Below are 16,960 nucleotides of genomic sequence, written 5' to 3'. Positions count from 1 at the left end.
AATTTGGAACCAAAGAAATTACAGCTGCCCCTAGAGTGTGGAAGCCTTATAACATCCTCCCTACATCTGTATATAAAATAAACTTATTCTGTGGGTTTAAAGACTGTAATCTTTAAGACTGAGTAATTGTTTGAGCTAATATAAGTAACAGACGCTTGACCAGCACAGCCTGTGTCAGCACGAAAACCAATTTTATATGGCAGCTTATAAAGTAACTGGCTTTTGCAGAAACACATGTGTGACGTTACTCTGCGGGGCCCAGTTATTAATCGTCATATTAGTGATGTAAGTATGAAAGGGTTAAAAACAATTTAAAAATCTCAAATATAATGTAAAAATAAAAATCTCATGGCTCCATAAATTATGCTTAATTTTGTTTATTACAATAATTTTTTGCTATACTTTATGTGCAGGATAGCAACAAGTGTAAGCTCGCGTGTGTGTGTGTGAGAGAGAGAGAGAGCGCGCAGAAAGGAAGGGAGAGAGAAACTGACTTTGGCTTCTATTGCATTTAAAGAGCTCTATCTCTCTCCTTATCAGACCTGTGTCACATATCTACTCTGTCTGTAGGGCCAGTAAAAGTGTGGATGGGACAGCAGCAGGTTGGAATTCGCTGCAAGGGTGTGTGGAGGCGGGGAACAGCGAACACCAAGATACACCTTGGAGCTCAATGCAAGACAGTGAAAGGAGACGCTTTCTATGGATTGTGATTGAGACATTCATTCTTATTGGCTTTGGTTGTGCTAGTGGCAGAGAAAGAGGATTATTGAAATATGGCTGGAAGGACACTGCACTTGTACGCATTTGTAATTTGCGTAATTCGATCGAGCATTGGATTTAACATTGACGTGCAGTTCCCGGTCATCAAAGAAGGAAAAACCAAGGGCAGTTTCTTTGGATTTTCTGTTGCATTGCACAAACAGACCGCAAAGACAAAGCAGAACTTGTGAGTACCCTCTGCTGATGTTTTAGATCACTTTATGCTATAAAGTTATATTGTTGAGCTTTTTCTGTCTTTCTGTGATGATATCGGACATTCTAAGGAATAGCTACAAATGACAAACTAATATTCAAAGATCACAAACCATTATAGCCTATGCAAGATCTTTGGATGCAGAACATCCAAAGCACCTGAACAACTGAAACAAATCTCTGTTTCGCACCTACAGCGATGTAGTGACGTTTGATTGGTGAACGAATCCTACTTGATGACTCGATCGAACCGATTAGCAACGCGTTTGTAGAAAAAAAAAAAAAAAAAGAAAAAAGAAAAGATCGAAGGAGTTCTTTATGTAGGACAAAAAACTGCCAGGTTGGGACCAATATTGTAAATAATATTTAAAATTAATAATAGCCTCCTGTCACAAAAATACACATAATTCGATGTATAGCCTAAAAACAGGGTGATATGTAACATTTGTAGACCTAGGCTACTACAAAAATGTTTCATAAAATACCCCGCGGGAACCTCTGAGGAACACCCTTGAGTGATGACTCAGTGAATCAGTTTTTGAACCGGTTCTTTTAAACCAACCGTCCTGAAAGGCTCAAATGAATCGAACGACTCGCTACACGCAGCGCAACCTGTTGTTATTACGTAGCGTTTGCTCAAAATGTAGCCTGTTTTTTTTCCTTCTTCTTCTTTCACAAACTGCCCAGACACCCCTATTTACTCATTCTATATTTTATTCAAACCATAGGCTATTGATTTGTCCTGCTTTAGACAGTTTGGCCTTCTGGCCTCTGTTAAAATGATGTATTCCCTTGTGCTAACACAAACAAAAAAGTACAAAGATGCTTAGTGCTACCAAGTTTCACATGGTATATGGTACTGTACAGCTTTTGGACATGCACCATAGTGTTCTTTGAAGGACCTTGGAGTACCATGCCAATACATAGGCCTACTAATTATTTAGAACCATGGGAGCCTATCCAACTGATAGATAGCTATGCTGTGCAATAAACTCACTCTCATGCCCTCAAGAGGTGCACTAGTGACTGACTCTAGGGGCTGTAGCCTTTAGCTTCCTTTTTAGCGCACCCACCTCCCATGCCAAAGACGCTGGTTCAAGTCCCGTACAGAGCGGGTAGAACAGGAGTGTCACAATGGTGTCGTGACCCGGATGAGAGTGAGGTTTAGGGGGGTGAGTGGAACGGGAGCCAGCGTATAGATCGCTGTGCAATGTGTATAAACCTCACTCTCATGACCTCAAGAGGTGCACTAGCGACGGACGCTAAGGGCTGTAGCCTTTAGCCTCCTTGTTAGCGCACCTGTCTCCCATGCCAGAGAAGTCGGCTCGAGTCCCGTACGGAGCAGGTAGAACAGGAGTATCACACCTACATCTCAAAATACCACGTTAACATCTGAAACATCACAGTATGTGATCACAGTTCTTATTTGTAAGGAAAAGTTAAGTTCATTGACCTGTTATAGTGGACTAGACTCATTTCAAACATTAATCTATACTTAAACACAACTGTTCTTGAGAATGTTTTCAAATACTGTAAAGGGCAGTATTGTGGATAATTTTTATTGTGAATATTGGTGTACGATTTGTACACCGCTCTAGTAACACTGCTAGGTCAACAGCAATGTGAAAGTCTGGTAGAGAGCATGCCAAGACACATGAAAGCTGTGATTTGAAAATCTGGGTTATTCCACCAAATACTGAATTAAAACATTAGTGTTGTGTTTAAAAATGAATATGAACTTGTATTCTTTGCATTATTGAGGTTTTGTATCTTTTTTGTTATTTTGACCAGTTGTCATTTTCTGCAAATAAATGCTGTAAATTACAATATTTTTATTTGGAATTTGGGAGAAATATTGTCAGTACTTCATAGAATAAAACAAAAGTTAGTATTTAATCAAACACATAGTAAATCCAGAGAAACTGAAAACTGATTTTCCAGAGTTATATATATATATATATATATATATATATATATATATATATATACACTCACCTAAAGGATTATTAGGAACACCATACTAATACTGTGTTTGACCCCTTTCAGCCTTCAGAACTGCCTTAATTCTACGTGGCATTGATTCAACAAGGTGCTGAAAGCATTCTTTAGAAATGTTGGCCCATATTGATAGGATAGCATCTTGCAGTTGATGGAGATTTGTGGGATCCACATCCAGGGCACAAAGCTCCCGTTCCACCACATCCCAAAGATGCTCTATTGGGTTGAGATCTGGTGACTGTGGGGGCCATTTTAGTACAGTGAACTCATTGTCATGTTCAAGAAACCAATTTGAAATGATTCGAGCTTTGTGACATGGTGCATTATCCTGCTGGAAGTAGCATCAGAGGATGGGTACATGGTGGCCATAAAGGGATGGACGTGGTCAGAAACAATGCTCAGGTAGGCCGTGGCATTTAAACGATGCCCAATTGGCACTAAGGGGCCTAAAGTGTGCCAAGAAAACATCCCCCACACCATTACACCACCACCACCAGCCTGCACAGTGGTAACAAGGCATGATGGATCAATGTTCTCATTCTGTTTGTGCCAAATTCTGACTCTACCATCTGAATGTCTCAACAGAAATCGAGACTCATCAGACCAGGCAACATTTTTCCAGTCTTCAACTGTCCAATTTTGGTGAGCTCTTGCAAATTGTAGCCTCTTTTTCCTATTTGTAGTGGAGATGAGTGGTACCCGGTGGGGTCTTCTGCTGTTGTAGCCCATCCGCCTCAAGGTTGTGCGTGTTGTGACTTCACAAATGCTTTGCTGCATACCTCGGTTGTAACGAGTGGTTATTTCAGGCAAAGTTGCTCTTCTATCAGCTTGAATCAGTCGGCCCATTCTCCTCTGACCTCTAGCATCAACAAGGCATTTTCGCCCACAGGACTGCCGCATACTGGATGTTTTTCCCTTTTCACACCATTCTTTGTAAACCTTAGAAATGGTTGTGCGTGAAAATCCCAGTAACTGAGCAGATTGTGAAATACTCAGACCGGCCCGTCTGGCACCAACAACCATGCCACGCTCAAAATTGCTTAAATCACCTTTCTTTCCCATTCTGACATTCAGTTTGGAGTTCAGGAGATTGTCTTGACCAGGACCACACCCCTAAATGCATTGAAGCAACTGCCATGTGATTGGTTGATTAGATAATTGCATTAATGAGAAATTGAACAGGTGTTCCTAATAATCCTTTAGGTGAGTGTACATACACACTATATATAATTTATTAAAATACTGTATAATGACCTGAACATTTCTTTGTGTGATTCACCCTGAGAAGAAATATTGCTGCTGTAGAAGGTTTTTACAATTATTTTCGGACATTTGATGTTTGGGAAGAAAGAATGGTTTCTTTATGTTTGACTGTTTGAGCACTGTTGAGGTGCTTCATGGCTGTTCTGAAGTACCGTAGATGGTTTAGCTGCTTTCAGGGCACTCCTGTACCTTATACAATCTTGAGATTTAATCAAATCTCTTTTTACTGTAGGCCATGTTTGTCTTTGCATGACACTGCCCAGACCTCACTCTTCTCTCATCATATGGGAGATGGAATGTAGTGTCTCACACTGGAGCTTTTTAGCTGTAAAGAGAGGGATATATTTCTGTTGTATTGTCTTTTTTCTGTGTTTGTCTGAATTTTATAGCAAAACCAAATATCTTTGTTTGTATAGTTATTTCAGTTCTTGAGGAGTGTGAGAATTTTAAATATTGCAGGAGTAGGGCCTACTGTACAATCCATTTACCAACATACCTAAACACTGCTTTAAGTGTAAGCTTGAGAAATATAAGCAAGAAAGAGGCAGAATCAACTTGGATGTGTGTCTTTTGGGGTTTTTCTTGGGGATATAGCACATTGTGTCCCACTGCTGTGTGAAGATTTGTGTTTGCAACTTTGCAACAATCCTCTCTAAAGATGAATTGGACCAGAATAGAAGAGGTCATTTAAAGGGGTTATATAATGAGGAATAAGTTTTGCTTTGATAGTCGTATCTGATGATCTGATTTTGACGTATGAATGTATTGATGTATGAAAATGTATTGATGTATGAAAAGAAACTACAACTTTCAGGTATAGAAACTTCCTCCCCAGTCCAAAAACAACTTGACTCGTTCTGTACTTCTACAACTTTCTGATGCAAGACAATTCATAATCTCATGACCAGTGTTGGGTAAATTACTCATAAATAGTAATCCACTACAAATAAATAATTACGTCTGTAAAATTGTAACCAGATTGAGCCCACATTCATTAAACATGAAAATGCCACAAAATTACTTGGTAAATGTAATCAAAATTATTTTAAGGTACCTAAAGTACTTAATTTACACCATCCCTTCAGCTGACACAGGAATGCAAATAGACATACATAAAGTATGAACATAACTCAATGTTTTAAATGTATTCTATATACAAATATTATTTAAAAAGACGTGTATCCCAATTAATGTACTTAAAAGTGATTAACTTGATTGAAATTAGTAACTGAAATCTGATTCCAAGAATTTAAATTGCAGTGAATTACACAGATCAAAGTAACTAATTACTTTGTAATCAGAATACACCCAGCACTGCTCATGACCATACACATTACTCATCAATGAGCGTCTTTATATGTATTTACATCAGGACAAAACATCTAGGGCCCTATTGTAAGAGTGCTAGCATTAAGCACAGCACTATGCCATAAGTTATAAGTGCAAAGTCAGTGGGCATGGCCATGAAATGTTGGTATTTTTGTGAAAGCATGCGCAAAGTCTAGGTTTGGCAAAATTGCACACGCAAAGCATAAATTGGCTGGATTAAGTGCAAGTTAATTCTGAGGTTTTCTCTGGTTATAATTATATAGTTCATTCCCTCAAGCTCCAGCGATATAAACCAAAACTGCACTTTCAGAAGAAGTTGGTAGTGTAAATGGACTGTATGCAATTAATTAAAATGCGTCCCTGATGATTGTCTGGCATATTTCTATGACTGTGACACATTCCTTTTATATGCATGGAAAATGTGATTGTGAATTTGGATGTAGGCTCCGTTAAATTACAGAGAATTTAATTATTATTAATAATTTCATCTAATGACACACTAATCATGACTACACTGTGAAAGAAATGTCTGGATTTGTAATGGTAAAAGACTGCAAAATGCTACAGTAAAAAAAGTTACCTTAAAATGCTGTAAAAATGCAGTTACGGTAAAAATGCTGTTTAATGTAAATTCTTTTAGATGTAAAAATTATGATTTTCCTGTACAATTAACAGTAAAAATGTATATTATGTTTAACAATAGAGTGCATGTACTTTTACGGGAAATTATTGTTAATATCACGGCAAAAAAGCATAAGCATTCCCAGAATTCTCGGCGTAACCCATTACATTTAATTATATTTATGGGAATAGTTGTTTCTCCTTATTTTTAATATCAGTTATGTACATTGGGGTGTTCTGTGTTATGTTTGATGTAGTTTGGTTAATGTTTATTGCATTTATTTTAATTTCACATGTGTTAACCTGATGGTGTTTAGCTTTTGAAAAAAATAAAAAAAATAAAAAGCCTAAAACGTGATTACCGTATTTTTCAAGGTAAATCACAGCTGCCGGTAATTTACTGTAAATTTTACAGATTTTTTTTTTTACAGTGTAGAATTAACCGTGATTGTATCGGCATGCACTTGACTTCTACTGGTCGATTTTGATAAATAAAATGGATTTATTGAAAAATTATAACTTATAATTATAAATTGCACTTCAAACTAAATTTAAATATTATCAAAATAATTTGAAGTGGTCAAAAAATCGCCTACCAACTCCAAACATTTTACTCTCTCCAACTTCTTCCACCAGCACATTTTGCAGTGTCTCAATGACAACAGGTGGAAAAATACCTTTAGACTTACAAATTTAAACATAATAATAATTGTAAAGTAAACCATGACCTAGATGGAATTTTAGAATTTTTTCATTTAAGACTCATATAAAACTCTGATTGTCTTTAGCATGCTAGAATGAACTTTTAACTCTTAAGTCAAATAAATACTAATTACTGAATTACTTTTAGTTTTAGTGTTTCTTTAAGTATATTCTAAAATTTGAAACCTTAACAACCCACTTTCCTTAAACACAAAAATGCTACAAAATAATAATAATGCTTAATGGTCATGAGAAATGTAACATTGTTTATTATATTAAAATTAAATCAGTCAATGCAATGCATGAACTTTGGCAGCCTTAAAACACTAAAACTACAATAAAATTTAAAGAATGAAAGATAAACTAAGATGCATTTAAAATATAAACTACATTTCAATTTAAAAACCATAAAACCAGGATTGCAGCCCCTCAATACATAAAACAAATAAATACTCCTCTTACAACCCCTTTTAAACACCTCATTGAGAGTGCCCAGTGGTTCTTTCAGCTCTTCCTGTGAAGGAGGCTGCAGTGTTGTGTTCTGCTCTTTGATTGGTTATTCCAGTCCTCTGACCCTGTGGAATGCTGAGAATTTTTCATCCTTCCCTGAAGGACCTGCCAGGTTGCAGGTTGGGATAGGACTGAGATGGAAGCAGGCTACCCTTCAAACAGACAGAGATCCAAAGAGGATTAGAATTCTATTAGAGACGTGCAAACCAGACAGCAATGGTGCCAGACCTGCAAAGTAGTTTTGTGCCTCAGAGAGAGTTTATTAAATGCTGTGCTTTTATTTTTTGACTGAGAGTTGGAGCAAATCAATAGTTCTGAATCCTCTTAGTCACGCATTTAATTAAATGATGGAAGATATTTTGCTGAGCCAGCCCTCAACTGTCTGCAAATAATGGCTGAAGGCGATGTTTTCATTTGATACCTGCTGGCGTGATACCCGCAGATAGATTCTCTCTTTCTGTTTTTAACATTCTTAAAAAAAAAAATTGTACTTTGACTGTTAAGTAAGGGATAATTCAGTCACTATCGCAAAATAAACCCTGACAGGATGATCAAAGAACTAGACAATGTGTTTTATTTTGAGATACTGACTGGCTGCCTGTACAGTCCTGCTTTAAAATATTTTTTTACCTAAGCTAGTTTGCTGGTCTTAGCTGGTATATACTGCTCTAGCTGGTCTCCTAGCCTGGCCAAGTTGGTCAGCTGGTCTCCCACAGTGTTTGAATTGAGCCAGTGCTCTTGGAGGGTCCTCTTGCTGCATCAATGCTTTGCATCCCCTTTAAAAAGCTCTCTGATCTTACATGGATTGTCTTCATTATGTATTCCCCTTTACATTTAATCGTAAGTGAGTTCTCTTATATCTCTACAATAACTTATCATGTGTTTCCCTTTGTATCACCTTTTTTAATAAACAACTGCATGGCTCTTAAATGTTTTTATTCACAGAATATTATTATAATTAATGCTGTGACTGTATGTCTTTGAATCAAAATGCCTTTGTAGACCAAAAACGTGGTATTGTATCCTCAAAATCGTTATTTCTTTGCAATTGTTAATAGTCGTTAACAGCTGTCATTGGCAAGTATTAGCATCTAATAATGGGTCATAAGATTGTTTGGGTGAAGTGTTGTATTTTTTGTGTTTCCCCCAAGCCCCAATAGGGTATGGGGTTATGTTTAGGGTAGGTAGGGTAGTGTAGGCAGGGCCATAGTAATGAAATTCAGGGCCCCCTGACTGTATATTGCTCTGGGCCCCTTACCTATTCAAAAAATACAGTTTCGAATTTGTTGTGGGGCCCCTGGACATTTGGGCCCCTAGAATCGTTACCACCTTTCACCCCTCTATCTATGGCCCTGAGTGTAGGTTAGGGTTAGGGTAGGTAGGGTATGGTAGGGAAGGGTTAGACTTAGGTTTGTGCATGGTGGAACACATTCTAACAGTGGGGAATGTTACCGTCAGATACTGTTCACCTATACAGATCTGCTGGGGGGAAACAGATCATGACAGGGAAATACAGCACATAGTTCGACACAACACTGTCATGTTTAATTAGTAACATGTTTTGAGCAAATTTAGATACACATGCAGTAAGATACAATCAGTAGTTCAAATTGACAACATCTGATACAACAGTCATAATATGTGTGCATTGCACAGTGATTTTAAGCAAATGTACTTGACACAAGTAGAGAATATAGAGAATGTCTGGCAGTGGCATGTAATCAGCATTGTTCCAATTGATTACATGTTTAATTTAACCAGCAATATTATTTCATTTTACACTCACTTCTTTCTAATTACCCCTCAGACTGTGTACACATGATAATACTGCTGGTCAACTTGTCCATCAGGTGAACTGAAATAAACACATTTAAAAAAGAAACATCCCTTTTTCAGGAAACTGTATTTTAAAGATAATTTTGTAAAAACACCAAAATAAAGATGCCCAGGGTCCCTGCTCATCTGTGTGAGTGTGCCTTAGGCATGCTGCATGGAGGCATGAGGACTGGGCAAAATAAATTGCAATGTCCGTACTGTGAGACGCCTAAGACAGTGCTACACGGAGACAGAAGGACAGCTGATCGTCCTCGCAGTGACAGAACTCGTGTAACAACACCTGCACAGGATCGGTACATCCGAATATCACACCTGCGGGACAGGTACAGAATGGCAACAACAACTCCCCGAATTACACCAGGAAAGCACAATCTCTCCATCAGTGCTCAGACTGTCCACAATAGGCTGAGAGAGGCTGAACTGAGGGCTTGTAGGCCTGTTGTAAGGCAGATCCTTACCAGACATCACCGGCAACAACGTTGCCTATGGGCACAAACCCCCCTTCGCTGGACCAGACAGGACTGGTAAAAAGTGCTCTTCACTGACGAGTTGCAGTTTTGTCTCACCAGGGGTGATGGTCAGACTCACGTTTATCGTTGAAGGAATGAGCATTACACAATGCCTATTCTCGAGTGGGATCGATTTGGAGGTAGAGGGTCTGTCATGGTCTGGGGCGGTGTGTCACAGCATTATCGGACTGAGCTTGTTGTCATTGCAGGCAAACTCAATGCTGTGCGTTACAGGGAAGACATCCTCCTCCCTCATGTGGTACCCTTCCTAAAGGCTTATCCTGATATATCCTTCCAGCATGACAATGCCACCAGCCATACTGCTCGTTCTGTGCATGATTTCCTGCAAGACAGGAATGTCAGTGTTCTGCCATGGCCAGCGAAGAGCCCGGATCTCAATCCCATTGAGCACGTCTGGGACCTGTTGGATCGAAGGGTAAGGGCTAGGGCCATTCCCCCCAGAAATGTGTGGGAACTTGCAAGTGCCTTGGTGGAAGAGTGGGGTAACATCTCACAGCATGAACTGGAAAACCTGGTGCAGTTCATCAGGAGGAGATGCACTGCAGTACTTTATGCTGCTGGTGGCCACACCAGATATTGACTGTTACTTTGACTGTACCCCCCTATGTCTTTGTTGTTGAATCTTTTTATGTTCATACAAATATTTACACATGTTAAGTTTGCTGAAAATAAAAGCAGTTGAAAGTGAGAGAATGTTTCTTCTTTTGCTGAGTTTATTTTCTGAAGTGTCTCAAATGTTTTCTTTCTCGTTGAACAACTCTACAACAAACTCTTCATCAATTCCTCAGCTTGTAGAGAAATCAGTTTTGCTTGTGAAATACTTCTACTCATCTCTCATAGGTGGAGGGCAGACCAGCTCAAAGGGGCATGGAACCACCTACTTTATAGGGGTAAAATTGATTGTCAATTAGCACCATCTATTGTAAAGGCGTGAATGTGTTTACGGTGGTCATATGCGCCGCTTTTTATGTGCAAGAGCCATTCGCCGGCGATTCGCCTCTTTTAATCGCGTCGCATTTGATGTGAAAAGGCCTGTAGATTTATAAAAAAGAAGTAGCTCATCTACATTATTTTATAATGTTTATAATATATATTAGTTTTTTTTGCTATCATTTATTGGCATGGCTTGCAGATTTAAATATATTATGGGAAGATCACTTGTCACAGGCACAGCTTAATAAATAAAGCAAGATATTTCATGCAATAACTACCACTGTTTGATCATGAGCTAACATATACTGTAGTGTGTACTGGCAAAACTATGTGCATTATATTACATTAAACATCTAGCAATGGTTTAGCTTTAAGATAAAAGATTATTTAAATTTAGTAAATTAGGTGTATATATTTTTTATATCTTACAATTTTTGTGAGGTGTAAGTTCCTTCAGAAAACAGCGTGTGGCGCACTCAAGAGTTTTTAGGATGTTCCGATGTAAAAAATCTGGTTTGGATTATTTATCAAATCTGGAGCAGATACTGGACAATGTCACATTGTGTCACCATAGTATTCTAGTTTTGATGACCCCCCATTTACATTATTTTGGCCTTATAGGGGGTCCCTTAACTCAATTTGAACACTGGTCTCCCAGCCTGACCTGCTAACAAGTGCCCAAAACTCCTCTAAAACCAGCAAACCAGACCAGACTGACCAGATTGGGAGACCAGCTAAGCCTAGCAAACCAGCACTGGCTAGTTTAAAATGTTTCCAGCTGACATTTATCCAATTTATTACACAGCTACTTTGCAAGGATATATAAAAGAGATAATGTTGATATGAGAGACATTACAAGTTTCCTGGACAACTATAGTGTATCAGTATCAAAATCATAATTGTAGCATGCAAAACATAATGTATAAGATCACCATTCAAAATATTTGACCATATGAAGATTGACCAGGTGATTGACCAATCTGAATCAAGTTATCCAAAGAGCTATGTAATAATGAGAGTTTAGATCCATCAGTGTCCACAAACATTTCAACTTCCTAGTACAAAACATCATTCTTGCTACAAAAATACTTCAAATAGTTTTTCTGTCTCAACTCCCAAAATTCTTGTCATACCTCCTTCTTATTGTGTATGTTTCATAAGATAGAAACAAAATGAATGACCTCAAGGGCAAATATGTGCTTGGACTTTTTCACTATTAAGATCAATTTCATGTCACTCTATTTAAACAAGCAAAATGCTTATGGAACACTTCATTCTGTGAATAAACAGAGAATAATCTGTTCACAGTGCCTCACTAAGGCATGAATTTGTGAAATTTGGCAACCTCCAAGCATTATCATTTTTCATCCTTGGCATTTCACTGTTTGATTCAGGTGCAGGTCTTTCAAAGCTGCACCATGATGATACCCTGTAGGATTTTGCACTGTGTTGTTGGCTGATGAGCTGATGAAAGGGATTTGCATGCAGCGACGACATTTATCATTTAGAGGTTTACAGTGGTCTTTGTTTGCCAGACCATCATTTTCATTTGTTGCTCACAATAAAGATGTGGGGGGAAAAAAAAGAGTTCCGTGCTGTAGTATACAGTATATACTGTGCACAATATTGGGTTGCCAACTGTCCCGTATTAGCCGGGAGTCCCGGGACGTCCCGTATTTTGGCAGAAATGAAGACATCACATATGGAACATCTATTGTCACGAATGTAAGGGGTAAGTCGCTCTATGTGCAGTAAATAAAGCCCGATGAATAGAATACTCTATCCCACAATAGAATAAGCTTGCCGTGACCTTCCATTTTCAAAGTGATGAATGAACTAGACTTATTTATTCCCTTTCTTCAACATCTTTATATGGACTCATTATTTGATAATACTTTCAAAGTTAAAGGGTTAGTTCACCCAAAAAGGAAAATGTTCTCTTCATTTACTCACCCTCATACCATCCAAGGTGTGTTTGACTTTTATTCTTCAGCAGAACATATTTGAAGAAAAATACAAAATGTGTTAGCTCAGTAGGTCCTGAAAATGCAGGTGGATGGTGATCAGACATTTGAAGCGCCAAAAATCACAGACAGTCAGCATTAACGTCATCCATACGACTCTATACCATGTGGAAACGGGATTGTAAAGCAACCATCAGCAGTTAAGTTTGTTGTTAGTTGCCATTAAGGGTTGGGGTTATATGAATGACAATTCAAAACTGCACAGGAGTGGTGATCTGCAACTAGCTCAATAGAAAACATTGGCAATTTAGCAGAAAATGTATGTAGCCTTTATAATCAGAATTTATGTCCTTTTAAAATATTAAGGACTAATTACTGAACAGATATAACTCAGACAACAAAGTGGAATATACAGTTCTGCTTGCAAAGATTTGATACCACTAGCTTGACAAACTTTTGCAAATACAACAATTAGTTCTTCCTCAAAAGCGGTCCTTGTATCAACCTGATACCTTGTAAACATTACTTTATTTCCAAGTGGACTAGTTAAAAATCGTGAACCCCAACCCCTGGCAGTGAAATGATTCTGTTACCAGGATGTAAAGGCTTCGTCTCCATGATTAAAGTGACAATTATGAATTAAACTAATTGACAAAATATGACAATTATTACATACTAAACAGATATCTAAGTCTAGTGGTAACCGTGGAAAGATCAATTCATATAGTTTCATAATAACTGAAAAATACGTTTTAGCTGATATTTCTTATTTTTTAGCAGTAACTTTTTAATGTGTAAAGTCAGGATGCATTTGTTGTGGCAATTCTACAAAGGGTTTGTTTTAAATGTGCATCAAAAGGACTGTACTATAGTGTCAGGCATTCTCTTCAGCATTTTGTCTATTGACCTGTCTAGTCATGATGTCAATTTGTACAGTAGGCCAAACTGGAAGGCTATCCCCTAAAAATGCAGACACATGCAGATCCCATAGAAAACATGTAGTAATAGCATTCCTATAAACAATGCTAAATGCAATTCAGAGGTTTGGAGGTTGCATTTTCCCACTGGATAGGTTGAGCGGTTGGGGCATATGGTTAATAAAATATAAATTCCTGCTGACTGTATTACATAATTTACAACTAAAAACAACTCTGTTTTGGTGCCACTGTGTGGACATTTCACCCGGAAACTGGAGTTCAGACACACCCATACAGCACTTCCAGCTTCAGCCACTGGGGTGCAACATTTTGATTTTCAGACTGATTTCATTTGAAGAACTTTCGACTGACTGTCGTCAAATTCACAGTTTGATCAGTCTGATTCCCTCAGGATTTTCCAATGGGTTTTTAAGAATAGCGGTTCTTGATGTATAAGTCAAATAAGGTCTGTGGTTAACATTTCTTGAAGACAGGCGTTAAATTGGGATTTGCGAGGTGGCCAAACCCTATCCGTGGGGTGTGTGGGGTTGTGCTACACAGTTCTTTTTGAAGTGGACAGTGGAGCGCTTGTGTGCTTAAAACAGTGCCGCTCTAGGCGAATTACAGTGGAACAGGCTCCGACATAACAGAGACTGAACTATTTTGATTTTCTTTTTGAAATCTGAAGATTTGTCGGAATGCCATTCCGGACCGATCCACCCCAATTTATCTCGCTTGAAGATCATGTTTTGTTATACAACATAAAGTACACACATTCATACCTCAAACAAGAATCTTTTTTTTTTAAGGTGAGTTGTTAACACGTTGCTGCATAAGGTCTAAAATGGGCGTCTGATTTATTAGGCACGTAAACTCACATCATTGCGGTTGCTGTAGTCCTTATTTAGCAACCTAGCAATGTTTATATAAAGCACACAATGATTTCAAAATTCATGTTTGAGGCATGGCTCTATTTAATTTATGTTGTAGAACAAAGCGTGTCTTCAAGTCTGTTCAAATCATGTCAACAACAGACCTTATTTTACTCATAAATCGACATCACTGTTCTAAAAACCCACTGGAAATTCCAAAAGACAACCCCATGGCTCGAAAATGCTAAATGTTGTCCGGGTTTTAGGACTACAAACTGAACCTGTTAGAGGTGTGTTCATTGGAGCTCCTTGTCTTTCTGGTTGCTGATGGAGTGTTTGATGACAGGCATCTTTTACTAATGGCAGCTGGTGCCTCTCTGACAGGATGTTTGTCTGCTAAAGATGTCACTGACAGATGTGCGCACACGCACACACACTTGAAAAACAGCAGCTCTGAAGTGATGAATGATGTTAGCAGCCAGTCAACATTAGGACAGAAGCATCTTATTGTCCATGTGGTCATTAAAAAACTTTGGAGAAAGAGTCTTTTTCAGTAAATAATCAGTTGGAGTACTGTAATGATGATCTCAGTGCTAATGTCAAAACAACTGTGCCTTGTGAGAAAGTTTTAAACAGTTTGAAAAGGGTTTTAAAGTCCAACGGTCATAGCCTATTAGCCTAATGTACAGTAGTTAACAGGGGTGTAACAATTCACTTATTTTTTAATTATTATTATTTTTTATTTTTTTACTTTTAAGACATTTGCAAAACAGTTTCGATCCTTTACTAATAAAACTTAACTAAAAGTACTGTTCATTAAAATGTTAAATGATCCATCAGAAATGTACTGGGACTAAAATCAGCCCAGAACTGTGTAATGGTGACACCAAATTGAAAAATGCTCCTTCTTAAAATTACTGATGAAATCAAATCAGACATTAAATTTAATAATAGGATTATATTTTCCGACATAGCAATATTATACATAATAATCAGCAAAAGACGCGTCTCTCTCTTTCGCTCCTGGTGCTCCCTGTATTACATTCACCTACATGGTGAGGGGGAAACCATGTAAAACTATGTAAACCTGCAGACTTTGATGCCTGAGACATTGGTATTCATGAAGGCTGTACAATTATTTGCTTTAAAAATGGCAACATAGTCCTGCATGATTACTAAACAGTACTATAATGTGATTATTATAGTGTAAAGTCAAGTCCAATTTATTTGTAAAGTGCTTTTCACAACAGGTGTTGTTTCAAAGCAGCTCTACATTAAATTATGGTAGGCCACTAACAGAAAATGTATGAATATAATGACAATATTAGTTAGTTATGTTTAGAACTATGAGTGGTTAAAATGAGTAAACTAAGTAAGTGTTGTGGGTCAACTATTGGCACTTTTCCACTGCACATTACTGTTCAGCTCGAATCTACTCGCTTTACGTTTCTGAGCTTCCTTTTCCACTGCTGTTTAGTCCTGCCTCAACGTGGGTGGGATTATAGGCTGATCGTCATAGTTGTGGCACCTCTACTGCCGTGACATCATCTTAAAGGCGACACAAAAAAATAAACCATAACAAGAATGCTAGCTGTTAGCTACTAGCTCATTGTGCTGCATAAAGCAGTTGTTGCATGGTGATTTTACATAAGTGTAACAGTTAACAGGCCTGGTTGTTTTAGAAGCAAGCGTCCAGTAGCTGGTCAACTAAATAAAGTGAAGCTTTCAAGCAGAGTATAGAGTTAACGTACCATCCTCCATTGTAGACTCCAGCCGTGGCTTGGTCCAGGGCACTCTCCCTCCCATTGCTCGCCGGTCTAGATAGCGTCCGTTTGGTCGAACCACTTCCATTTTCCTTGATGTTTCTGTAGTCACTTTTATGTTTTTTTTTTTAATTTTCCCTACACTGTTGGTAGGTCCGGTGGTAGCCGTGTCTCAGCTGTGTGGCCAATAGCTGAGACACTTCCTGAAAGACTTTTTCGTTTTGTTCATCGCTAACAAGAGGAACATCTGCACCTTGTTTAATGACCACTGTGTGGTTTTGCGCACAGATATTTCTTTTTACAATTCGAAAGTCGCTTGAAAAAATTATACTGCTATCGCCGCAGCTAACTTTAAAACTAGCGGATTGATGTCCCGTGTCGAAAATCCAGTGAAGCTGGTAGTGACGATTATCTCTGACCAATCAGTGATCAGATGGGTTTTGACGTCACATTTATTATCGGCTCGGCTCGCTTGGAACTTCGACCGAGGTGGTACTAAAAAAAGTAGCAGGTACCAGGTACTATCCATAGTGGAAAACCCCCAAAATGTGAGCAGAGTCGAGTCTAGTTGCAGTGGAAAAGCCCCATTTATGTTTTAGTGTTGTAAGATGTGTAAGACGTTACATTAAATCAAATAGATGTTCATTGAACAGCAGCACCTCCATCACTCCTTTTCCACATGAGTTTCAGCCAAACTCATCGTACAACACCTGGCTGCTAGTGTGTAATTAAACCTTTTTACATTTGCAT

The 16,960-nt window shown here is 38.2% G+C and overlaps 1 protein-coding gene across 1 annotated transcript in view; it reads left to right on the top strand.

The window, feature by feature from the left end:
• The first annotated feature begins 570 nt into the window (after positions 1-570).
• Positions 571-16,960, top strand: part of itga3b (integrin, alpha 3b) — a 77,865-nt gene continuing 61,475 nt past the window's right edge. The window contains exon 1 of the mRNA XM_052112910.1: positions 571-946. Coding sequence (XP_051968870.1) covers positions 774-946 — 173 coding nt within the window. The 5' untranslated portion in view covers positions 571-773. The remainder of the gene's footprint in view (positions 947-16,960) is intronic.

Source organism: Xyrauchen texanus, chromosome 40 (genome assembly GCF_025860055.1).
Source record: "Xyrauchen texanus isolate HMW12.3.18 chromosome 40, RBS_HiC_50CHRs, whole genome shotgun sequence".
Lineage (NCBI taxonomy): Eukaryota > Metazoa > Chordata > Actinopteri > Cypriniformes > Catostomidae > Xyrauchen > Xyrauchen texanus.
The sequence above is the reverse complement of the archived record's forward strand: the minus strand, read 5'-3'. Positions and strand labels throughout refer to the sequence as shown.